Consider the following 25,861-nt stretch of genomic DNA (forward strand, 5'->3'; position numbering starts at 1 on the left):
TTATTTATGAGTGCATATATTTTCTTATAGTTATAAAAACAACATATAATAGATACAATCTAACATGTATACTATCAATCACTTGAGTTATACCTTATTTGGTGATTCTCTTTAGTGTCAAATCGTATGAACTCAAAATATCTCAAGTTTAAATGCATATTAGATGTCACATGCTAAACTTTAACCCAACTTATTTCTGTGCGCGAAAGCTAATGACACGAATTTAGGTCTATATCGGGAATATGACGTCCGAAATTTAGATACACATAAAATATTCAAAGGATTCAAAGGGTAAATATGTATGTTGTTAATGTATACCATCAATATTAGTGGTAAAGATTAACAAAATATATACTTCTTAAATTACACTCATTTTGGCATCGTAACCAAAGTACCAAACTAAAAAACCAGGCAATCGAGCGAACAATGTCGTAAGGACCAATCCTGCTACAACCCATGGGAACGACGTGTGCTCTTTTTTTCGATCTCCTAATCGTCAGTTTCTGCATCTTCATCGATTCTGTTCACGCACTGTCGCCTCTCCTCGGAGTCCACCCTTTGGGTACCTCTGTCTCTTCCTCTCGACCAATAATTTCGAGCTTCTATACCTACCATGGCAAAACCCAGATCACCAATTTGTGAGATTGGTGTTGATTAGGTGTGTATCTTTGCAGATGATAAGTACTATGCTTCTAAGATCATCAAGTGCAAGGATGGCTCCAAGTCCTTCGCCAGGGACCGTCTCAACGATAATTTCTGCGATTGTGCCGATGGAACCGATGAGCCCGGTAATGCCAATTTCCCATTACTTGATTATTTTAACCGTCTGAATTTTTTTTGATCAATGTTGATAATTCAAAAATTAGGCTCTGGGTTAAATGAACTTTGATTTTAGCCAACTACTTGATTTGGAGTTTAATTCTTGGGTTTAATTGTCCGTTTAGAATGAGGAATATATGATGAAAAAAGGGTATAATTGTTTCATGAATTGGGGGCTCATTGAAGTTGGAAGTAAGTTATAAAGATGGGTAATGGAGGCCGTACATTTGGTACTAATTTCTTGCTATAAATGGTGATGTTGTTGTGCAAAAACTGTTAAACTATACATTTGGAGTTAATGTTGCCTATTGGCAGCTTGGCTGAGGAGCCTTCCTTGGCCACCAAATCCACAGAGTATTATGGAGGGATACCAGGATCCTATTTTAAGATGTCAAGATTAGAATCTAATAGTCATACTCCGGACGAAAACTCGAGAGATTTGCCTGATCATTTTATTTATGTCTTCACTCCCGAAAGTCTAGACGCAGTCGCTTCCACAATAGCTAATAGACGAGAGTATCAGTTATCATATGATTCATTCACTGAAGATACACTACCTTAGATTTGTAACCCCTTGCTGTGCGCGGGTGTCGTTTACCTATGTTAGCAATTATGGCTTGTCTTATAAAACTGAGATTAAATCATAGAGAGTGGGATGCGTTAGCGGGACCCTGATTTGTTCTTGCCTTTCTACAATGTTACCATGGAGGGGAGGGATATTGTTATTTCAGCTCAATTTCTTAAATGGTCATGCAGATTCGATAGACAAAATGACTGATATTTTTTCTCTGTTTATGTCCTGGACCCCTGGTGATTCATTTGCCGTACTTTTTTTGTTTATACAGGAACTTCAGCCTGCCCTGCAGGCAAATTTTACTGTAGGAATGTAGGAAGTACTCCTCAATTCATTTTTTCATCTCGTGTTAACGATCTTATTTGTGGTAAGTGGTAGTACCAGTTAGCCATAATTCCTTTTATTCCGTTTCATACAGAACTGTCGTTACTTATTTGATATGTATTTTCACTGGCATGTCCATTTTTACATTGATCTTAATGGCTAGTCAATGCTGTTGACAGAACTGCCTGCTAGTTTCCACTCATGCTTAGATCTCATTTTAGATCTCAAGGCATCTATGTTGTACCCTTTCTATCTTGCATCAAATCAAAATTTTCTCAGGTACATCGAAAACTTCATTTTGTTAGTCTTCCATTCTGAATATCCGTTTTCATAATTCGCAGATTGCTGTGATGGAAGTGATGAGTATGATGGTCATATTAATTGCCCAAACACATGTGTCATGGGTGGGAATTTGGAGTACAAGGCTGGACACTATATCTCAACGATTCGTGATCTCGGCTCCGTTGACATTACTGAGTCCAAAACTGGAGTTATTTTGCCAGACTTTATCCTTAAGGTTAAAGGTACTGTACTGTTTTTGATTTTTCCTCATTGCAGCCAAAAACAATTGCTTCTGAAAAAGCTTGGCCTTGGTTATTCCAGGTTTGAAGATCATAATAATCGTACAGGTCCTCATTAGTTGTGTTGTGATCTACCGGATATACCATCGTCGTGCTAGATCTAGAAACAGGCATTACCATTGAAGAGGGACCCATCGAAGTGCTGCCATGCTCTTGGTAAAATTCTCTAGAGAAATACTGCATAGTGCATCATTGTCAAGCAAGGAAGAGAAGAACTAACAGTCTTGTCATCTGATGACTGTAGATACACTATACATTCCTTCAGGCACAAGAAAGTATTAAGATTTTATCACAACAGGACTATATTGCCTAGTCTCAATGATTGTGTAGATTTTGGGAAGCTGTATTTTGCTTTAAATGTCATATGAATAAATTTAAATACCATGGTTACGGATCAGTTTTTTGATTGCAGATCGGTTGTGGACACCTGTATATGGCAGACACTTAATTTCTTTCGTTCACTTTTTTTTTTCCTCTTCTGCAAGTTGTCTACGGCATTAGACAGGAATAGTAGGTATAAGATAGCTGTTGGGACTGCGAGGGAATTGATGCATGGGCTAAAACCGTACCAGCACTTGTTTAAAGCACTCAGCAGAGCTCACGGCATATATTGTCGAGCCCAACAGGCCGACGATCGCGACAGCAAGTTGCAACTAACTCAGCAAAGATTCATGGCCTCCAGGCCCTCCACAGTCATCCTACAAGGCCACTACCTCCATGAAAGCCCAATAGGTCCATGGCCTGGGCATTAGTTGACCAAAAAGGGTCCTGTGGCCAGAAAAAAATTCCTCCGCAAACTCATGATCTAACCAAGCAGAGGCCCATACTCATACGCACAGGAATCAGGATGATGAGCTGGGTCAAAACTCAACGCGTGATCAAAAATATATTTATTGTCTTACAAATAAATTTCATATAAAGTCATGATTAGTCCGCCAAACTTTTGATGCATATAATTATATTGTAATACGCGACAGCCTCATAGAATTTCTCTATTGCCTCCTAAAGACTGTATGGACAAAACAGAGAGGTTTGAATGATAATGCATGTCAAAGGGCAAATTAAAGCTACACAGAAGAGATCAAACTAAAGCTACACCACTTGCCATTTTCATTCAATGTATTCACATAAAGATGCTTGAATAATTTCCACTATATATATATATATATGCTAACTCTATAAAAATTACAATAATCCAAACCTGTCTCTCTAATCATAGTTAGTGCTTCCAACATGTACACAAACTTGTATTAATAAAGACAATTACATAATACAGTGGTAGCTGGCTAGATAGATAAAAGAGGATAAACAAATCTTGCCCCACATGTGAATATGGTTTGGAGACGAAGCAAAAGAAAGCTTAGAGTACGCAAACAATTCACATGGCTTGACATGAACATGATTCTTCCCCTGCAAAACCCACATTTTCTTCTTTCTTTCACAGCTCATATAACACCATAATCTATCAAATGGTGATGACCCATTTAAGTTTGGGTTGATGGGTTGTGATCAATTTTGATCTGACGGTTGTTGGGGATATGGGATTTGGGTGGGGGTTGAATCATGAATGTAGAGGAATGTTTTTGATATATAATTAATAATAATGAGACTATAATAAGGTGATAGGTAGTATCCCCACTAAAAGGAAGGTCACAAGGGCACGTGGTGGTCTGATTCCCTCTTGGTTATTAAAACTTTCCAGTAACACCGTTGAGAAGACCCCGCCACCCCAACCACAAGTCCTCAACCCTCCTCCTCAATCCCATCCAGCTGTTTCATAGCTGTCCAATACTCCAATCTCAATCTCCCCCCATGTGACCCCACTCCACCACACCACATAACTCTAAAGTATAATAACAATTGTACGTATCTCAATGTTTTTGTCCCAACGATCTCAAATGTTGATATAAACGCATACATTTTATATAAATCATACGGGGATCACGATTTTCACATGGATCATATATGTCAATCTCAGTATTTGAGGTAGTTGAGACAAAAAAAACATTGACATCTTTATCGATTTTTAAAGTATAAAGTGAATATTGGGATTCTCAAAGCCCACTTTGATGCTCTCCTTCTCCCCATGATCATGATTATGTCCTTGTTCTGCCTCTCTCTTGTTCTCTCAAACATATATATAACATAATTAACAATCCCATCTCTTAGTGTCCTCGTTTAAGTACATATAAGAAGGGGATTGTGTCTTTTGATTTGGTTTAGTTGTTCTTGTTGTTTGGTTATTCTTCTCATTCATTCTTTCCAAGTCTCCTCCTTTTGTGGTGTGTACATAATATAATTGCAACCTTTTTTCTGCTACCTTTTGAGTTGGGTTTTTCAGTTTTTCTGGTTATAGATGGCGCAATTACCTCCCAAAATCCCAAATTGGCCTGATTTTTCTCACCAAAGAATACCTTCAATGGGTGCATTACCACCACCCAATAATGCAACCACCACCACTAAAACCGCCGCACAAAACCCTTCATGGGTGGACGAATTCCTCGACTTCTCGTCGGTGAGACGCGGGACCCACCGACGATCCGCCAGCGACTCCATTGCCTTCCTTGAGTCTCCAATGCTAGACGAATGTCGCCGGAACGGTACACCATATCATCCTCCGGCGGGGAATTCTAATCAGAATAATCATCATGAGTTTGATAAATTTGATGATGATCAGTTCATGTCAATGTTCAACGATGATTTATCCAGCGCTGTGGCCCCCACTATGTCGTCGTCGAACCCGTCCTCACCGTCTGATCGGGATAGTATTAATGATGAGAAGGAAACCACACCGTCCGATCGGAAGCACCAAATAAGGCATGAATCCGATGAGGTGCAAAGCCAAGAGGAGTCCGAGACACTGGGGTTCGCGAATAATTCCACACCAGGTCCAGGAGCTACTCCAACTTCTTCAAATGATCGAATTTTCGACCCTAAAAGAGTCAAGAGGTAACCTGCATGCATATGCATACATATATACATATATCGCATGTATATCGTGGAACCTCTCCAAGACAGGATCCTTTGTACTTATCACGGTAGAGTAAATCCTGGATCTGTACACCACACTTTCAGAAGTTTTTCTACACGGGATCAGGGTACCTCGCCGATATTTTATTTGGAGTGTGGTCCTAAAGTGTTTGCGAGAGGCATGACTTTATTGTTAATTACATTACATGAAACATGAGTCATATATATCTGATAATTATGTTTTTTTTGTTTTGTTTTTTGTATTAGAATCTTGGCAAATAGACAGTCTGCACAAAGGTCACGGGTGAGGAAGCTACAATATATATCAGAACTTGAACGAAGTGTAACATCATTACAAGTATGTAATTTTAATTATATTAATTATTAAGATTTTTGATTAATATTCATGTGTGTTTTTGAGACTAATATTGTCCTAATTATTGTGTTGTTTTGATTTTGATTTTGATTTTGATTTTGATTATGTTGTGTAAATATTGAAGGCTGAAGTTTCAGTTTTGTCACCAAGAGTTGCATTTTTGGATCATCAACGATTGCTTCTGAATGTTGATAATGGAGCTCTTAAGCAAAGAATGGCTGCCTTGGCTCAAGATAAGATCTTCAAAGATGGTAATTTACATTCATCTTTTGTTTCTATAGCATGTGATTTGAATTCAATTATATATATACATACATATATATATATATATATATATATATTCCCATATTTGTTTATTTTTTCTGAAAATAATATATGGGATTATATTGTTTACTTTTTTTAAGTGATATTTTGTATTGCCTTCATATTGATTACTTTCAAAGTATCTTCCTTTAAATTGAGAAAAAAAATTGATACTTAACCTACTCCACTGCAAAGCATTTATTCTCTCGAGAGTAAAGGTTGTATATATATGGATTTAAAATACGGACCTAAAATGCAGATTTTAGTTTTCACCATTGATTTGGAATGTGATACCTAAAGCAGTGACCCACTTGTTATTTCACTTATCCACACTCTAAGAAAGTTGTCCGTATTTTAAGTCTGCACTTTAAATCCGATCGAAGAGAAGAATTTTCACACACATATATATATATATATCATTTTATGAGAGTGAGAATCTAATTTGAGGGTCAATTTTATTAATGCAGCTCATCAAGAAGCACTGAAGAGGGAAATAGAGAGACTGAGGCAGGTTTACCACCAACAGAACCTCAAGAAGATAGAAAATGGAGCACCATCAACTGAATCCAACCCTCATAATACTAATCAGAAAGATCAACAGCTTCTCCAAGTTTGACTCCAATCCGATGAATAATATTCTCTAAAGTTGAACAATGAATAATATGATTAATGAAGTAGCTAGAGATGGGGGCTTAAATCAAAATTTTATTTTAACATGAAAATCTTTGAAAAGCTTCAATCTTTTTTCATGGCATGCTCATTTCAGGTTTTGGGTATCCAGAATTTTAGATTTTTATTTATTTATTAGTCAAGAAGTTATTGATGAATATACATATTCATCGGAAAGGAGTCACATGCGTTAAGGGCTCGTACAGTAGAAGTCACTGCAATTTTTCTGTAATTTTAATCACAGATGTCCAATCTATTCATTAATGTAGCTGTGTGGAGCTCACTCCAATGACTTCTACTGCAGCATCATCGTCTCGTCATATATATTCATGTTAAAGAAACCAATGGTGTGGCTCTCTTAGACTCTGTACAGCTGTAGAACATGTGGCATTCACGTGATGTGTTGCATCTGATAATGAGGGAGGACCACTCAAGATTGAGAAGATTGGATTGCAGAGCAAGAACATGTGTAACTGAGTGGATGTCATAGAAGAAACAAAAAAAAATAATTAGGGTTTTCGGTTGTGTTTGCTTTTAACAGATTGATTTTATGGAGGCTTGTGAAGTTTGATTCTTTTAACATGTTTTTTAGTGGGTTTGTATTGGATTGTCTGAAAGAAGGGGTGGTGGTTGTCAGGGACAGTGTGTCTGGTTCTGGTACTTTTGATTGTCCCATTGTTGTACTTTCTTCTCATTGCTGCTTCTTGTTGTAACCTTTCTTATTGTCATATTCCAATTAAGATCAATTGTAAATATCAGTTTGTGTTGTGATTGAAAAATGATTGTAATTTGTTCTTTACTCTATTTACCATCCCAAGTTTCTCTCAAGATAGTTGGAGTCCGACTCGAGTTCTATATGGTAAAGCGACCCCCAATGCCTCTAATCATTGACTTTAGTAAAACCAATGATTAGAGGCATTGGAGGCGCAACGCCCTCGACCTATTCTCAAACTTTATATAGATAAGATGATGCAGCTATTTCGTTGAGCCGTGCCACGGAATTGAGAATTCCAAGTGGGCCATTTTTGGTAAGTAGAATTGGAGATGCGGGAAGCAATGAAAGCGGGTTACGTTACCCAACTACGCGCTAACCTAGAACCCACAAAATGTGTTGGTTGATTAAGATAATAGGATCTGGTCATGGAAGTCAAAATCCGTTAAGGATTGTGTAACAACTCTACCGAATCAACTAGTCTAGAAAATGGATGGCGCTTAAGAGTGTGACCTACACCCGATCGTCGGGGTCTACAGCAGCGTGACATGGATCCTCTTTTGCACTTGCATCAACTTCCTGCCACAATCACTCGCTGGGTGGCCTTTCGCAGCCACAACTCTCTTAACAAATCATGTTCTGTAGATGATTATGCACAATGCATATCATGTGTTCATAAATGGAAGCTGTGTTGTTCCCAGCAAAATAAGGTTGTTCGAATGCTCTTCAAAACATCTCCCCCGAGCAGGCTAGCCACAGTGATATATATGCATATTTTTCAGCAGCAAATGGAACATTTGATAGTGTTTCAGAGATTTCAGTATCTTTAACTCCATAAGACACCAATATCAACACCAAACACCCATAAATATTCATGAAGTTTAGCCAAACGAAGAGTAATGAATATTTCTCTGCACGAAGGAATAACCATATAATGCAACAAACCAAGCCTCAGAATCTCATGTAGAAAATTTCTTCCTACTCTCCCAAGTTACAACTATGAACTATTTTAACCCCATGTTCGATTCAATGCCGAAGGAGACATAAGAAAGAATGATTTAAGAACAATTATATGCCTTTGCAAGTTACAAATGCAATCTCAACCCTATAGCACAGGCTTCCACAATTATTTCATTTCATTTTAAAGAAAATTAAGTACGGCTCAAATAAAACAAGTCTTAAGATTTCCAACGTATAGCACGCCAGAAATGTTAGCAAATCAAACCATGAGCAAGAACAGATCGCCAGTAGTTTAACAAGAGGTATACGTAAACTTTGCTCACCTATGGACTTACTGCTAAATGCTTCATGCAAAAGGGGATCAACACTTATTGTCTAAGTTGTTGAATCACATTTCCATTACCTTGACATCGTGAGTTCAAGTACCCCAAAAAGGGCTCATGCACCCATCCCAACTACTTAAATCAGTCTTTCCTAGATAAAGCATAAATTTATAAGAGAAACAACAACAGATGTTCTCTTCCACATTTCTTCACTCTGCTTTCTTAAACACTGAGAAATTGAGCAGTTATTCATAAATTTACAAGCAAAACGATAAACATTCTAAAGCAGAAATTATGAAATGCATGTGTATCAGGAGGTTGATGCATAAGCAGAAAGTTTATCACAATCTATAAAGTATAAATGCAGAGGGGAGCAAATTATCATCAATTACCGCATCTTGAATTTTCAAAAGTAGAATTGATAGGCTACTATATATATGTTTTAAAAATGGGATAGGCTACACATATCATTAGGTTTCAAGATATAAAGACGTGCTCTACTTTGATCACATTGAAGAGATGCAAATTCCTTAAATCATTTGCGTATCTTGAAGAGCGAAGACTTACTGATCACTTCCTCCCTCATTTGCATCACTTTCCACCATTTCCGACACACTCTCCCCTTCATTTGCAACACTTTCCACCATTTCTGATACAATTCCCCCCTCATTTGCAACACTTTCTACCCTTTCTGATAACTTACGTTTTGTGATGGCATCTTTCACATGTACCAGCTCCTTCTCAACCTCCCACAACTTGTTCCCTAGAAAACCTATCCCCTTTTCATGTAAATCAAATTTAGCACTCCAATCAGCTTCAAAGTCTTTAATCTTCTTCTCAATCAGTAATCGATTCATCCTCTCTTCTTCTTCTTGCTTCATGCGCAGTTTTTCCAGTTCCCATTTGCTCAGAACAAGACCACCTGACCCAGCATCCTTGTACAGCGGTTCCTCAGGTATAGGACATTGAGCTCTGTATTCAGAAAATGCCTTATGTGTCTCCTTCAAAGCCTTTCTATATCCCTCTAAGAGATTCCTCATCATATAAAGTTCGTGTTCCAACCGGTATACATCCACTTGTCTTTTCTGCTGCTCTTCATGATGAGCCTTCCGTAGATATTCAATCAAATCAGCTCGCTGCTGCATCTCAGAAAGCAGGCATTGTTGATTCACACTCATAACGTCATAATCTCGCTTCTTTGCTAAATGCATCATCCTAGCTTTTCCTATCCATTCCTGTGCTTGATCCATACAAGTGCCTAAATCATCTGAATCTGTATCCCAAGGTCCCTCAGTTCTCAAACGCTTATTACTATCATTAAGTGACTGGTGAGACATATCATTCTCTTGCTCAATCACTCCTTTGTTGCTACCATTGCCAAAAAGCATTGAGCTACCAGGAACCAAATGTGTACTAACCTTAGAAACAAGAAACTCCCCTGACGGGCCATTGTCATCAAGAAGTTGCAGCCCTGAACTGAAAGGCTCAGACTGCATAGCTTCCATTGTGGCAATGAGATTCGCAGATGTTACAGTCTCCAAAGCATCCTCTTCCGGAGAAAAATGAAAACCCATATCCTGCACTTCCTCATTTCCCTCTTGCCCTTCTATCTCTTCCTCTCCATGCCCATCTTCCTCTCCCTCTCCTCCTCCTTTCTTCTCTTCAAACATGCCCCCAATGTTACCGACATCACCAATATTACACCGCCGCAAAAACAGTCCATATGTGCCCACGTTGCTCTTCCCATCCCCAACCCACTGCCCACATTCCTCCCCTTTAGTTTCCTCGATATCCATTGGTTCCTCATTGCCATCATGCTCCTTTTCATCCATTAGATCATCTATGCCAACATGCTCCTTTGAAGCCTCCTCTTTCGATGTATTATCTTGACCAAGACTAAGTTCAATATCCTTCTCTTCTATCTTTTCAGGTCCCCGAGTATCATCAGCCACCTTCAAGTCCCCACTACAACCCTCATCCTCTTTTGTATCAATTTCTATTTTAGGCTCTTCTTCCCTCAGTAGCGCCTCTCTTTGGCAAGTTATCAAGCACAGCATGTGCGATGCGTAGTAGCAGTCACCCAATTGTGGGGCTGCCAACAACTCCTTCTCCAACATGAACCACATCAACAAGGCCCAATCAACCTTCTCAAAATGACCTTCCTTGATCAACTTAGTCCAGTTCATCATCTCAGTTGGCATCATCCACATGTCCTCATGCAATAGCATCCAATTTGACACCAATTCCTCAATGAAAGTAATTGCATCCTCAGTCTCATCAACCACCGGTGCATTCTCCGGCGCAGTACCAGCCTTCTCCTTCCTTACTGGCAATCTCAACGCTCGTGCCAAATCTGCACGATTCACCTTGATCCTTACCCCATTCACGTAGCTGCAACGCGATAAAGGGCTGTAATTTGCAATCAATTGGGCAATTAGATCAGAACGAATATTACGGTCGAACTCCAAATGAACAAAATCCCACAACCCAAGTCGCTTGAGCAGCTCCTCGTGAGAAGAGAAATCTAGGATTTTTATGGGTACGAAAGGTATGGGATTTAGATTTTCCAAAAGGATCTCGAGCTTCTTTTGCGATTTCTTCTCATGAGCAGCCCGTCGCTTCTGATTCAACTTCTTCCTTTTCGGGCCGCCGCCAGTTCCTCCGCGGCGAGAGTAGGTAGCTAGAGGAGAAAAGTTGGTAACTTCTTCTAGATCATCCTGCATTTGTTCTTCCACTTCGACTGGCGGATCTTGTGGTGGTGGTGGAGAGTTTTGGGTATCTGGGTCTTCTTCTTCGAGGATTAGGGTTTTAGATGAATGGGGATATTGATTCTCTGGCAATGACTGGGTAATACATAACCCTTCAGGGATTCTAGGCTCTTGAGGGGGAAAATTTGGGTCTGGAATCACTCGATTGTCTGGAGAGAGATTCATCTTCGATATCCTGCAGTGTTATTTGCCGAGTGGTATATAATCAAACTTGTAAAACACGAGAGGAAATGTTGGATTAGTTTCTAATTATCGGTTCGGGGGCCTACAGTAGAAGTCAACTGCAGGGCATGTGGTTTAAATAAGAGCCGTGTCAATTATTTATCATCGTGGCGCCCACATAATCTTAGCTCAATTCCCATGTCACACGATTGTATGTTTTATCGTAGCCTTTGTAATTCGATTTCACTGCAGAACCTCTTAATATTCTAATGGACAATATCCCAAAATTTGAGCCCTCAAAACTCTCACAAATCTATGTGTCATTAAAATAACCGTTGATTAAAAACACACATGTAGTATCCACTTCACATCCAACACTTCATATTAAATGGGGGTCTTTTGGGATCACTTTTTGAGAGTTTCAAACATTATCCTATTCTAATTATATAAAACTAGGGATTTGATATAAAAATTTTACAACATACCCGCTCTAAATGAATTACAACACAATATAAATTTTTTATTTTTTATAAAAAAAAACATGATTGTGTTTTGATAGGGATTACGAATCCAATTTCGTCCCAAAAAATAAAATCAAAAATGAAAAACATGTGAAATTTTTGATATGAATTTGATTTTTTTTGGAAAAAAAATCATTTAAAATGTGTCTTAATTCATTTACAGCGCTCAAAATATTTTAGGCAGACCCCTGACACTCCTAATTACACTATCTTTATGGATTTACATAATGAAATTATAAAAATAATTCTATCCTGCCACGTCAACAAAAGTGTTAAGTGGGACCCAGGAATGCTATCCTTTAATAAGGTCATGTAGTTTTTCTATTTTTCAGAGGATAATTTTTGTAGGGACATATTTTCAAGTTCATGAGATGATCTTCCTTGCTTGACTTTTTTTTTTTTTGGGTTTTATAATCTTTTTTGCTTGAGTACACCCAACAACTTGTTATCTTTCAACAAGCAACTTAAAGATTTCCTTGACATTACTTAGAATGTTAGAAACCAATTTTTGTATATTTTACTAGAAATTTTGAGAAAGCAAGTTTTGTATTTAACATCAAAACCCTATTTAACACTTGATACGGATGAGAAAGCTTTGTCATTCAACAAACTCTCAAATTTATATTTAACGGTGTAAAAATAAACTGGGAGAGTGATATAATGTAGAAAAAAATCTGTCAAGTGATGTGGCACGCCTCTTAAACCTTTGAATGCAATTCCAAAATATGGAGAATTGTAGAGTACCGAATCCACTTGATACAACGCATAAAAGCGAAAATACGTTGTTTAATTTATTTGAACATCAAGTACAAGGTGCTAGACTTTGAGTTATTTTAGTGTCAAGGTTTTTCGTATTGGTTTCTTCTCTTCTATTGCTTTCCTTATTACTTCATTGTAGACCTAAAATCAATCCTAGTTTTCTTGTCTTGCAATCATTTCCTTCGTCTTGCTTCTTACCTACAAATCACAAGCTTTAAGCCTCAATTTTGGACAAGCTCCCCTATTCAAGCTTAAGTAAATGCAGAACCTGGTCATGGCAAAGAAACATGTCCTCGTTTCTGTATTCATCTTCCTTATTGTTACAACCTGCCCCGGCCAGAGTCGAATTATACGAAACGACACTTTCTCCTCTTTGGTTTCTGATGGAGCCAACAATCTTGAGAAACAAACATTTATTGGTTACAAGTACTTGATTTCAATGGATTCCTGCAGCCAGACATATGGGTTCTTGCCATGCACTTCAACTGTCCTGGGAAACATATTCCTTATTGTTGTGTATGGTTACTTGATGTTCTTAGGTGCCAAGTTGTTGTCTAATGGAAGTGAGATTTTGCTGCAAATTCTTGGTCCTGGTATCATTGGTGGTCTCGTCTTACCGGTTTTGAGCTCGGTTCCTGATGCAACAATCATCCTTGGTATGTTTGATCAACTCTCACTTCATCTGCTTTGTTCCTGATGCAATATAATGTTAGACAGTCTGAAAGTCTTGAGTTTCTAGTTCGGTTTCGTTATACTTTATCAATCTATAGACTTCACTTAGAATTGAGACTTATCAGTGGAAGATGAGAGTAAATTGCATAATGTTTCAGTCCATATATTCTCTAGCAGAATAAAATTTTCATTTTCTGTGTTGAATTTTAGTATTTTACACCTACGTACTTAATCATCGATTGAATCAACGATTATCGACATGAAGTGATTTGTGAGCTTATACGATGATATTCTCTTTGATGGTTTTAAAGCATCTGGTTTATCTGGAATCAAAGAAGATGCTCAAAATCAGGTATCAGTAGGAATAGGTCTGCTTGCTGGATCAACCGTTATGCTTCTAACAGTACTATGGGGATCCTGCCTTATAGTTGGCAAGTGTGACCTCGACGGTTCTGTCGCCATGGATTTACAGGATACCAGACCGTTTAGCTTAACAGGTACTTCTCTATCCCTCTTGCTAATATTGCTCCATTAAACAGCAATTTGCAGTTAATCTCGGCTGCTATACTGATAAGCGTTTTCGTTCTGCATTTTGAGACATAATTTGACATAGATGTGTATGTATGGACATGACATGAATGCAGGCTCTGGGGTAAGTACAGATATTTGGACTAGCTATGCTGCAAGAATCATGGTTATTTCAATTATTCCTTTCCTTTTAGTCCAACTTTCTCAATTTCTTGGCACGAAATCTCAACGCCGCATAGGAATTATGATCTCTCTGATTGTGTCCATCACTTTAGTGCTTGCTTATAGCCTTTATCAGGTAAATACTTTTTCTTCAATTATCAAAACCTTGTCAGTCTTTTCTCCATTGACGCGTATTTCATTTGCAAACTTCTGATGCAGGTGCTTCAGCCATGGATTCAGAAGAGAAAAATCGCGTACGCAAAGCATAAGCAAGTAGTCTCTGGAGTTCTAAAAGAGTTAAAAATGCATTCATTGGGAAAAATTCTTATGGACAATGGAGAACCTGATGTAGATGTCATAAAAAAGTTGGTGAACAAAGCTTTCATTTTTTACCTTACTATGTCAAATGCAATGAACCAAAGACTTAATGGATATACTGAAAAGATCTACTTGGTTGTCTTGAAGGTTGTTTAGGGCACTTGATCGAAATTCCGACGGAAATCTTTCAACAGCAGAGTTGAGAGCTTTGATTGTAGGAATCCAGTTTGATGAAACAGTTATGGATATTGATAATACTGTTGAGGAATTATTGAAGGAATTCGACAAGTCGCGCAATTCTCTTGTCGATGAGGATGAATTTGTCTATGGAATCTCAGGATGGCTGAACGAGGCAAAGCGTTCTACGCTACACGGTCACGACAGCAATCACAGGACTGTAAGAATTTTGAGCAAATGGTTTCTTCCAGTGCAAACCCTGCATCTAATTTCATTTATTAATGAAAATGCAGCAAACAAAGAAGCAACAAGGTCTATTAGGTGACCGGAGCGATGAAGATGTGGGAACGTTCGGGGATCGAAAAACGAATATTACTATTAGATATATTATCTTATAATCTGTATTTACTGTGTATACTTGCTATTAGTTTACCAGCTGTACACCAGCTGTCTTTGGTCTGTATAAGTAAGATACTTTCTGTATTGTTCAATTTCAACAAGTCAATATTATACTCAATCTTCATGGTATCAGAGGTTCATTAGGGTTCCTATAACTATGGCTTCCGCCGCCTCTCAGATCTCGTCTTCTTCAACGGGATCACCTTCTCTAACTACTACAGACATTGGAAGTCCCAATTTGACTCAACCTATACCTTTTCCTTCCAGGATCCTCCTCCACAACACATCCCTTTCTCTCCTCCATCAGCCTTACCTCTATCTTCTACAAACTCATCTGTCCAGAACAAGACAATCCCTTCCTCATTGACACATACCACTTCTCCATCTTCTGAACCTCCTTTCCCCCTTCCCATCACCTCAGATTTTCCTACTTCCACATCCTCTGAACCTCAATCTTCACTGCCACCTACCATTTCTTCATCTTCTGGTTCTTCTCTCAATATTCCAGTCACTTCATTCAATTCCTCTCATTCTTCTGTTCATTCCATGATAACTCGTTCCAAGTCTGGTATCTCCAAACCCAAATTCATTCCCCTTGTATCTCCAGTCAAGGTTTTATGTGATAACATCAGTGCCACTTATCTCACAACCAATCCTATCCTTCATGAACGCACCAAACATATTGATGTTGATTATCACTTTGTTCGTGAGAGGATCTTGCAACGAGACATTCTCGTCCAATATCTTCCGTCTCGGGATCAACTTGCTGACATATTTACCAAGGGACTTGCTTCATCTCGTTTTGAATATCTGCGTTCCAATCTGTCCATTACTCCGCCCTGTCCAGATTGAGGGGGTGTATTAGATATATTATCTTATAATCTGTATTTACTGTGTATACTTGCTATTAGTTTACCAGCTGTACACCAGCTGTCTTTGGTCTGTAGAAGTAAGATACTTTTTGCTATTAGTTTACCAGCTGTACACCAGCTGTCTTTGGTCTGTATAAGTAAGATACTTTCTGTATTGTTCAATTTCAACAAGTCAATATTATACTCAATCTTCATGGTATTGTACAGCTGGTAAACTAATAGCAAGTATACACAGTAAATACAGATTATAAGATAATATATCTAATAATTACCAAAGCAGTACTGATGTTGCTTTTGGGAACTACTGTTGCTGCTGTTTTTGCTGATCCCCTTGTAGATGCTGTCGACAACTTCTCAACTGCTTCAAGCATTCCTTCCTTCTTCGTCTCGTTCGTCATTTTGCCTTTCGCTAGCTCCAGCGAGGTCGTTTCGACCATGATTTTCGCCAGCAGGAAGAAATTGAGAACTGCATCATTAACGTACTCTGAGGTTTGCTTCTTATGCTGCTATACCTGTTGCACAAGTAACTTTGTGAGGTTAATTACATTGTTTGTGTGGGTGCAGATATACGGATCGGTGACAATGAGCAACATATTGTCATTGTCAGTGTTCTTGGGTCTCGTTTATTTCCGCGAATTGGATTGGAACTTCTCATCTGAAGTGGTGACAATCCTAATTGTCTGCATTGTGATGGGCATGATCGCCAGTTTCCGCACCACATTCCCTCTTTGGATGTGCTTTCTGGCATTTCCAATCTATCCATTTTCTCTCTTGCTGGTTTATGTTCTTAACAATGTTCTTGGATTGCCCTAGTCCGTAAGCCGCCTTCTTGTATCGTAAACAATGTTTGAATAGCATCATCACCAGTTGAGGCTTATTGGAGTTACTTGATTCGTTTTGTTCTACCTCTATTGCATCATTCACTACTCATTAGCATTGTTTCACGCTTGTAAATAGCAAGAAATTTTCTTATAACTAGTGTAAGTCCTTGTCCATTGCAGAAACCATCACAATCCATACATAAATGCGGAGGTGTAAAACGGGCCGTTGGCCCAGAATGGCCAATGTGTCATGCTAGGCCCGGGCCAACACCTCTTAACGGGCTATGCTGGGGTTTTTGGCCTGGCCTGATTTTTTTAAAAAAATTATAGTTAAATAGGGGGAATAGTCATCACAAATGAAGTTGTGGGCGTAGTGGTTGGGAGTTACATCCATTGAGGTATCCCTCTGTGTTAGTTCGAGTAGGCGTAGGGGGAGTGTTAGAGACCAGTGGCTCACATCGAAAGATTGTGGGCATACAATCTTAGCTTATAAATATAGACCCATCACCTTGGCTCTAATAAAATGCGCATTTTCTAATAAAATGACAAAGACGTGTGTTTTCGATGTATCCACAGAAATCGAACAACTCAAAAGTGATAAATTTGATAATACTCTGGTTTGGCTCTAGACCCATCACCTTGGCTCTAATAAAATGCGCATTTTCTAATAAAATGACAAAATCGAACAACTCAAAAGTGATAATACTCTGGTTTGGCTCTAGACCCATCACCTTGGCTCTAATAAAATGCGCATTTTCTAATAAAATGACAAAGGCGTGTGTTTTCGATGTATCCACAAAAACCGAACAACTCAAAACTGATAATACTCTGGTTTGGCTCTAATAAAATGCGCATTTTCTAATAAAATGACAAAGGCATGTGTTTTCGATGTATCCACAGAAACCGAACAACTCAAAACTGATAATACTCTGGTGAGGGAGTGGAATAATTTTCCTGAAATAAAACCGTGTAGGAAATCCTTTTCTAATAAAGTGACAAAGTCTTGTAGACTCGATGTATCCACTGGAACCGAACAACCCAAAACAGATAATACCTCTGGAGGATTGGGTTGAGCCAAATTATAAGAGGGAACGAAATAATTTTCCTAAAATAAAACCGTGTAGGAAAACCATAAAGGTACCCTAAAACAGACAATCGCTTAAATGCAAAAGTACATCCACACTAGATAACATTAACACAATCCAAAAAAAAAGGCTTTATTTATTGTCTGTATTATAAACTGAAAACAGAGCTATTCAAAAAAAAAAAAAAAACTCGAGATATTAAGAAGAACAATAAATATTACCAAACTTCACTGTCTTTCTAAATCTACTGGATAATCTTCCTGAAGTCTCCGAGAAGATTGATCTCTGCTCAACATTCTTGGAAACGAATTCAACGGCAAGCTCGAGCCATTCAATTTAGCTCCTCCATCAGACTCCGATGATCCTTCAATGCATACCAATGCACGATCCAACCGTGGCGCTGACGCAGCCTTCCCCTCTGGGCCCTCCCGGGGCTCCAGTTGCAGCATCTGGGGCTCGGCCTCGGTCCGACAAATCGGGCATGTAGAATGTGATGCTAACCACTTGTCTATACACTCTGCATGGAAAGTATGCCTACAGTTTGGTAACCGCCGAGCCATCTCTTGCTCCTCTAACGAACTCAAACACACAGCACAATCTACTGTATGATCTTGACCGTCCGTTTGTTTGACTACGAATATAGGGAGCAAAGCGATGACCGTTGGATCAAGGCCCTTGGGTGGATCGTGGGCTTGGTTTAAGGTTAGGCCCAATCCATGAAACGCGGCCCGGCGTCTTAGAAAGCACCTTGCATAAACGTGAAGCGCCACGACGATTACAATAACGATTAACAGGGATGTTATGGCTGTGAGAATAATTTTCATGTTGATGTTGATGTAGTAAGGATTCTTGTAACAGTCGTCGTTATAATCGCCGGAGAAGCTCATGGCGGAGACTGGAGAGATCACTTGGAGGAGGAGGAGGAGGAGACAGAGAGAGGGAGAGATGTTATTGTATATAACTTATATATATGTATATGTATATATATATATATATATTGGAGTTGTGGGTTGCAAGAGGGGGGGAATTGAGTTTTGGTTTCAATTTGGAAAATTTTATGGGAGAAGGAAGCAATGCAATTTCAAAGGGAATTGACTGTTGAATGTTGACTTTATGGGTCTTTTGTCCACTTGGTTTTGGTATGTTTCGTGGATGAAAATTGAATTTTACCTGCCAAGATATGCGTAATTGGAAGACTTGAATATAATGCTAATGGGTTTTCTATGACCAGGGAGTCAGGGAATGTATAACTTGTCATGGAAGGCATGACGATTTAGGGCTTATGCGTGATTTTGCTTGACTGAATATAGTCCATAGATGTGATCCAACGGCCATAAATGGAGTCCGTATATGACACCGAGATTAAGAAATACAGAACCAATCACACCTTTCGTTAAGTACTTTTCTGAAAACAGAGTGATATGCCAATTATATTCATATAATTGTGCATCCTTTTACATGAAATCTTGCATTGTTTAAGAGTTAATTCGAATTATATGCTGCTTAAAGAATGTTATTTGCACATTTCAGGTTCCGGAGCATAAATGGAAGAAAAGCAGCTTAATGGATAGGAATGAGCAAGAAATTGGACCCGGAGGGAAAAATCCGATCGATCGGCCCAAATATCCGATCGATCGGATGCTGATTTAGCTGAATTGGACAGTGGGAAATTCCGATCGATCGGGCCAAAAACCGATCGATCGGCCAGAGTAGTCTCGCGAATTTTTAGGCCTTTAATTGTCCGAAATTAACCTAAAGTCAAGGAAGACCAGCTCAAAACGACATAATCCCGTGAGATAAACGACTCTGGGTCGTGGGGAGTATAAAAGGAATAAGTTGCTAGGTCTTGAGGGTGGTTGGAACTTTGGAGAAATTCTCTCAAGCTTGGACGGCAACCCTTGGGAGCTCAAGCTGGAATTTCAGGGGTTTCATCTAATTTCTTCTCATTTCTTGTATTAAATGACTGCTAGTATGGATTTCAAGTTGTATTTCGTGATTATGAGGAACTAATCCTCTAACTGGGGGTCCTAATGGAACCCCTCTTTGAATGTTGAATGAACTTGATTTTTAGTCTTTAATCTCTCTTATTGTTGTTGATTTTCTATGGATACACTTATTGCTTTCAAATGCTTGATCACCATTTGAATGATTTTTAGTTTGAGTTGAGTCCGGAAGGATAGGCCTAAGGTTGCAAGAATCCATAGAAAACATAAGTTGAATGAACCATAGAAATATAGGTTTATGACTTATGCAATTGTTAAGTGATTTCCATTGATCTTAATGGGTTTACAATGTACTAATCCGAGTGTTAGGAATAACCCGGATTTATGTTGAAAACACATTCGATGTATCTAGGAATAGAACATTGAATAGAGTGGGAAATTGATTGTCAACAACTAATTTGAGAATTGAGAGTTAAAGAATCAATGGAGTTCAATTGGATGAGAGGTGGTGAAATTAGGAACCCTAGTGTTTAACTTTCTTGGAAATTAAATTGTCGTTTGTTGTTAGTTAATTGTTCAATTTGTTACTTACTTAGTGATTTTGCAGTTGCTTGTTAGCTTTGAATGACCACAATCACAATTCGCATTACCAATTAGTGTAATAATTGCTTGAATTGACTTTGAAGTTGAATTTGCCAAAATATCCTCGTGGGAACGATACTCTACTCATTCTTTATTACTTGTGCGACTTGTCCGCTTGCGAATAATTTCACAACACAGAGCCACAACCAGCTTAGAAATAGCTCTCAATCAATTACTCTCAATTGATTTGATCAAGAAAAGACTAACCGAAGAGATGGGAAGGATAAGAAGCACAAATGCTTCAATATAGCCGGCGGCCAATATTCTTCAACAAGAGTTTGAAAACTACTTGTACACACACTAGGGTAAAGATAAAGAACATCAGCACGTCAAAGTACTAAGATACCCCCAAAATAAAATACAACGAACTAACACAGATTTAAGCAATATATGTATCATAAGCATCATTATTGTATAGAAATAGGAACACCCGTGTCAGTATAGGAGAAAAATCATATATATATTCCCTAACCATGTGTAACAGAGATTATTCACATGGTTGTCACTAAAAATAAATTACTAATGATATCATATGATCATAGATGTTATATACAATAATGATGCTTATGATACATCTATTTAATTAATTGCCAAAATGGGTTTTGATTAGTGGAAATCCTACACACGAGGATGCAATAAATTATACTCTTATTGACTTGTGTCTATGTATTAGTCAAGTTAATGGAGTAAGAGAAGGGAAGTCAGTCTTCCAGCAATAATTAGATTAAGGTGGCCAACAAACAGCGTGAAAATTGGGAAACAAATTTGGTTTCTTCTCTTAAATTAAATTAATGTTAATAAAGTCAATTCCAATGACTGGAAAAGATGAGATTTCCGGTGATGACCGTCTTTGTGTTTTTTTTAGTCATCTTCGTTGTACTCCATCATTATGGTGGCCCGAGTGCATACGAGCCTTAATTACCTAATTTATTGGGTAACTTAATATAATCATGTGTATGACTTTTTTTAAAAAAAAGAAAAGAAAAGATGAGATTTCGTATAAAATAAGGCCACCTTATGTATAATTGGAAGAGATTTTATGAATTATATATAGATTTTTCTTCCTCTTGACCATATGTATGCTTTAGTTTATACTTACGGATGGAGTAACTCTCTAATTCCAAAGATTCTCTAATTCGTATCTAACGGTGTACAAATAATCTGTTAGAGTGACGTGGTGCAAATAAAATTTGGAAGAATGATGTGGTACACCTCCCAAATTGTTGGACGTGAATTCCATTCCAGACTCGGAAAAATTGCAAAGCCTCTAAATCCTAATACTTTATGCATGGACAGTGAACTCCATCTATACAGATGGAGAAGAACAACTGAACATTGCCTTACTTATTTTTTTTAATGGAAGGCTGTGATTCAACAGCCTTTTTGCTTATTCTGCTCAACTCAATATCCCCACCTTTGAAAGACAAACTGAAGCACAGTTGACTTGTTAATAGTAACACTCACAATATATACATTCTGACCCAAAACAGATTTAGAATGTTTAAAAATAAAAACGGGAAGGGACATGTGAATCCTAGTCATCAGGGTGATACACATCATCCTTATCATTCCAACTAGTGGCTCGAGTGTAACATATTAGAATGTTGAAAACACAAATGATCAATAAAATAAAAAAGAGGAATGAAATCCAAATCAATACAACTTGCATTCTAATGTAATTGAAACTTAATGACCATAACATCAGAATCCAAAAACTAACAGCAATATCATAACAATCCAAAACAAAGTTGAATCAAAATAGCAAGTAAATAAAGGAACAATCAAGCATGGATTCATCTTAACCATGTAGGAACTAACCATTAACTTGTCTGGAATTTCTCCTTCAATGTCTTCAATTCGACCATCATTGACAGTCTTTTGAAACTGCATCAATTTGTTCATAGTATCAGTTCACAGAATTTGACAGCATAAGAGGAGTGGCAATTAAACTTACACTCAACGGTGAGAATTGGGAGAAGAGGAGGATGGTCTATCTGAAACAAAATTGTGCTCTTCGCCGTGAATTCTTGCCGGAATACTGAATCCTGACATTCCATCCGATGCAAACCTGGTGCCAAAGATTGAAGATTGCTCCATTGCTTGCCTTCTATGATGTTCACTAGCAAGATCATCCAAGCTGCGGATGGATTGTAAAAAACTGGACTGAAGGGGTCCCCTCTGTGAAAATGCTGAGTTATGGCCCAGCAAATGTTGCTGTTCTTGTGGTGGCAATGCTGGCGAATTAAATAAAAACCCGCCGCCGTTGCCGCCTCTGTGTTCTGTTCCAGAGTGAGTGTTCCAGGGCATCATTCTGTGAAAATTGGCCTCAAACCCAACTGGAGCTGAACCTGCAAAAAGGGTCTGACCAGTTGGGTTTGTGTGGGTTGTCTCTCCTTGTGAATGGCCATGAATTAGACCGGGGTCCTGGAAACTATGGAGAGACAAGCCAAGATCTTCAGTGTGGTTTTGATTTCTTGAGATGATATCAGGTGGGTAGCTCTGGAAATTGATTGATGAGGTTGTGGAACTTGTTGGGAAGAAAGATTTCATGGTATCAATACCAATATTAGGATCTAAATGAGGCGCGATAAACGATTCATGATCATTTCCTGGATGATTATTATTGTTGTTGTTGTTATCGCTTAATTGCCTTTGAAGTTGAAAACTATACCCGGAAAACTCCGATTGCTCTCCCATTGGCATGTCACTATTACCACCATCTTGGTCTGCTGCTGCATTAGTACCAATATTCGGGTGCCATGGAGGTAACTCAGCAAGCTTGTCAATGGCGTTTTTCGCCTTCTTGATTAGCCAATCTACAGCTTTACTCGGTCTGTCATAGCCTAGCCGATCTTGAACATCGTAGAATTGAATCGCGGTGTGTGCTGATAATCGAACCCTGCGGTCTCTTGGACCTTTTGCAGTATAGACCTTGCTGTGCCGATCTTTACGCCCCGTTGAGCGCACAATGTGGCCTCCTTGGACTTGCACAATCTCTCCTCCAGCGCTACTCCTCATTACCTTTCTATCTCTGTGTTTCGCATACTCTATGATGTTGTGTCCCGGACTTTGTTCTGTTCCGTAAGAATTTAAGGCCGCGCCATGCTGCTGGTTTTGGAGAAACTGTTGTTGTTCTTGTGTTTCTTGTATAATTTGGTGGATGGGCTTCTGTGGATTGTCCAGATTTATATGGAAATCCGTGAACCAAACGACACCTTAATCTGCTTCTTGGTTTGCTCTTCCAAAAGTTATTGCTTGATTTTTAGCACTAGTTTCCTTGTAATAATCAAAAGCTCTTGGTGATGGTGTTGTTGTCCCTAGTTGTTCTTCATCTGCAGCCTGAAATCTGATATTCCTGCCACTTCTGCTGCTGCTGTTGCTGATCCCAAAAACCCCTGAACCACAATATCCCCAATCCAAGAAACCCTAAAAATTTTCAATTTGAAAGCAATTCCTTCGATAACTACCTTTCTTTTGATAATTTGTAAGGGAAGGATGAAGAGAAAGGTAGGAAGAATGAATATGAGAGAAAAATCCTAACTTGGGACCTATTAGGGCTGCTTTGATGCTTCTGTAGAGGGTGGCAGAGTTTGGTCAGAGAAGAGATTTAAAGATCTTTGGTCATCACCAGCCCCACAATAAAAACTCAAGTGTTGTGTAACAGTAACACTCAACTCCACACAACCAACAACTCTATCTAGTTATAGTGTTCTACACCACCTTTTTTTTTTTTTTTTTTTGTTAACGGGGAGAACGACATTATATAAGTTTACTCTTTGGACATTCGATATGAGTCTAAAGTCGGGTCATCAAGTCCGCGCGTACAGAAGTTTCCTACTTGAGACAAGATAAGTTAGGTACAAACCCATCGCATGACCATAAAGGTATTGTTGAAAGTGGAAATCAAACTTAGGACTTTCCGAGTTAATTGATACAGCTCCACACATCCGCCATCGCTAACACACTCTCTCTCATATTTAAAACGTTTAATTAAATAACATGTTAATCATAATTGGTGGTGGTAAAGTTATGATTAATGTCGAAATGGCCATTACTTCTTTGAAGGCCCTTGACAATGATATCTAACAGCTTTTTTCTGGTTACTTTCCTATCTATCTGTACTCTTTGTACACATACATACATACACACACACATACATATATATATATATATATATATATCAGCCAACAAATTTAAGTTTTTTTCAGTAAAAAGAAACGACAAACATCCCTTGTTGCAACGCACAGAGCATAATTTTGGACTCTTTTTGTACTAACACTCCAGTTTTGATTAAACCAAGATCTGCAACCATAACTAGTCCTGCTTAACTTTGTTTAATAAAGAAGAGAGAATATAGTTTGGCTTGTTGTTTTCCAATCTGGTCTCTTTTTAGCAAGCATATATGGTTTGTAGACCAGTTGCATCCACCGTCCTCCTAGTTAGCTACTTTAGAGTATATCAAGAATTTACTGAATTAGTCTACTAAGCTTTGATGATAAAAAGGATGGTAGGTACTGACCGACACCAAAGTGTGTGTGTGTACTTACCCCAAGTGTAGGGTATCGTCAAGTAATAAACCGGTGAGTCCGGTATCGATCCACGAGGAAGCAATGCAAATTTGAAGTGAATGATATGCAAATGACTAGCTAACACTAATAAACACAATGAATATCAAATAAAAGCAAGTAAAAGAAATGGGCCGAATGACTCGGTAGCATGAGCGATTTTGTAATCAAAGTAAGCACAAATTGGATTTAAAACAATTAATTAAAAACCTAGTCTCTAATCCGTCCCGGTGGTTACTCGGTTCTCATACTCAAGGTATCATTGCAAACACACACAACCATACACAATGCATTGTGTGATACTATCAATCATGCATATGCAAAGAGAATTGGGATATAAGACTTCAATTCATACATGTAGGCCATCGGGTCTCTTAATCTACGATGAACGCAAAGGGATAAGCACCTAATATTATGGATTAATGTTCCCCCTTGGGGCTCGGCTTGGCTAACACCCTAGTTTCACACTCAAAGATCAATTAACCATAACTCTCCCATGCACATTCCTAAATTAACCCAAAACCCCATCATCAATACACATAATTAATAGCTATGCAATGGAAAACTCAATTAATTAAGGAAATCATGCAATGGATTTAACAATTCTCAATCTAACACATTAGATGCAATCCCTAGACTAGACAATCTAAGAATACAATCAAATATGTCATTCTCATATATCCAATCACACAACTATCACGAAATTAAAAGAGAAGGATCGAAACTACGACCCTTTGAGCATACCTTGAGTAATCGAAACCTTGCATCCACCTTTCGGGATTAGAAACTAGAGAAGAGAACTACCCACTCATGATTATTGCAATAAACATCCAATCTATTGTCATCTAAATCAGAG

General features: G+C 38.4%; 6 protein-coding genes across 9 annotated transcripts; 3 read left to right on the forward strand and 3 right to left on the reverse strand.

Annotated features, from left to right (window-relative positions):
* The first annotated feature begins 367 nt into the window (after window positions 1–367).
* On the forward strand, window positions 368–2,709 carry LOC120004240 (glucosidase 2 subunit beta-like). 3 transcript variants are annotated; one of them, XM_038853517.1, is made up of 5 exons: window positions 368–562; window positions 675–788; window positions 1,665–1,760; window positions 2,059–2,234; window positions 2,321–2,709. In XM_038853517.1, exons 1-5 carry the CDS (start codon window positions 457–459, stop codon window positions 2,324–2,326), a joined length of 498 nt encoding a protein of 165 aa, XP_038709445.1. In that variant the 5' UTR covers window positions 368–456; the 3' UTR covers window positions 2,327–2,709. The 3 variants fall into 3 exon arrangements, with proteins under 3 accessions (XP_038709445.1, XP_038709443.1, XP_038709444.1); XM_038853515.1 differs by having other exon boundaries at window positions 370–562; window positions 2,059–2,241; XM_038853516.1 differs by lacking the exon at window positions 1,665–1,760 and having other exon boundaries at window positions 370–562; window positions 2,059–2,241.
* A 1,679-nt stretch (window positions 2,710–4,388) lies between these two features.
* On the forward strand, window positions 4,389–7,298 carry LOC120004520 (basic leucine zipper 61-like). Its single transcript, XM_038853885.1, has 4 exons — window positions 4,389–5,247; window positions 5,536–5,626; window positions 5,769–5,895; window positions 6,415–7,298. The coding sequence occupies exons 1-4, from the start codon at window positions 4,655–4,657 to the stop codon at window positions 6,561–6,563; spliced, it is 960 nt and encodes a 319-aa protein (XP_038709813.1). The 5' UTR covers window positions 4,389–4,654; the 3' UTR covers window positions 6,564–7,298.
* A 1,613-nt stretch (window positions 7,299–8,911) lies between these two features.
* Window positions 8,912–11,646, reverse strand: LOC120004288. Its single transcript, XM_038853589.1, has one exon. It carries the CDS (start codon window positions 11,542–11,544, stop codon window positions 9,175–9,177), a length of 2,370 nt encoding a protein of 789 aa, XP_038709517.1. The 5' UTR covers window positions 11,545–11,646; the 3' UTR covers window positions 8,912–9,174.
* A 1,253-nt stretch (window positions 11,647–12,899) lies between these two features.
* Window positions 12,900–16,854, forward strand: LOC120003672 (sodium/calcium exchanger NCL-like). Of its 2 annotated transcripts, none has more exons than XM_038852687.1 (8): window positions 12,900–13,477; window positions 13,805–13,990; window positions 14,138–14,319; window positions 14,403–14,548; window positions 14,649–14,928; window positions 14,972–15,049; window positions 16,217–16,438; window positions 16,514–16,854. In XM_038852687.1, the coding sequence occupies exons 1-8, from the start codon at window positions 13,081–13,083 to the stop codon at window positions 16,760–16,762; spliced, it is 1,740 nt and encodes a 579-aa protein (XP_038708615.1). In that variant the 5' UTR covers window positions 12,900–13,080; the 3' UTR covers window positions 16,763–16,854. The 2 variants fall into 2 exon arrangements, with proteins under 2 accessions (XP_038708615.1, XP_038708614.1); XM_038852686.1 differs by having other exon boundaries at window positions 14,649–14,898.
* Window positions 16,855–18,017: 1,163 nt separating this feature from the next.
* LOC120003230 (E3 ubiquitin-protein ligase ATL41-like) lies at window positions 18,018–18,778 on the reverse strand. The gene has a single exon (XM_038852117.1). The coding sequence runs from the start codon at window positions 18,740–18,742 to the stop codon at window positions 18,083–18,085; it is 660 nt and encodes a 219-aa protein (XP_038708045.1). The 5' UTR covers window positions 18,743–18,778; the 3' UTR covers window positions 18,018–18,082.
* A 3,319-nt stretch (window positions 18,779–22,097) lies between these two features.
* On the reverse strand, window positions 22,098–24,095 carry LOC120003819 (transcription factor TCP4-like). The gene is made up of 2 exons (XM_038852926.1): window positions 22,395–24,095; window positions 22,098–22,324 (listed from the first exon to the last, which is right to left on the reverse strand). The coding sequence occupies exon 1, from the start codon at window positions 23,456–23,458 to the stop codon at window positions 22,397–22,399; it is 1,062 nt and encodes a 353-aa protein (XP_038708854.1). The 5' UTR covers window positions 23,459–24,095; the 3' UTR covers window positions 22,098–22,324; window positions 22,395–22,396.
* Between the last annotated feature and the right edge of the window lie 1,766 nt (window positions 24,096–25,861).

This window comes from Tripterygium wilfordii, chromosome 8, assembly GCF_013401445.1.
Source record: "Tripterygium wilfordii isolate XIE 37 chromosome 8, ASM1340144v1, whole genome shotgun sequence".
Classification (NCBI taxonomy): Eukaryota; Viridiplantae; Streptophyta; class Magnoliopsida; order Celastrales; family Celastraceae; genus Tripterygium; species Tripterygium wilfordii.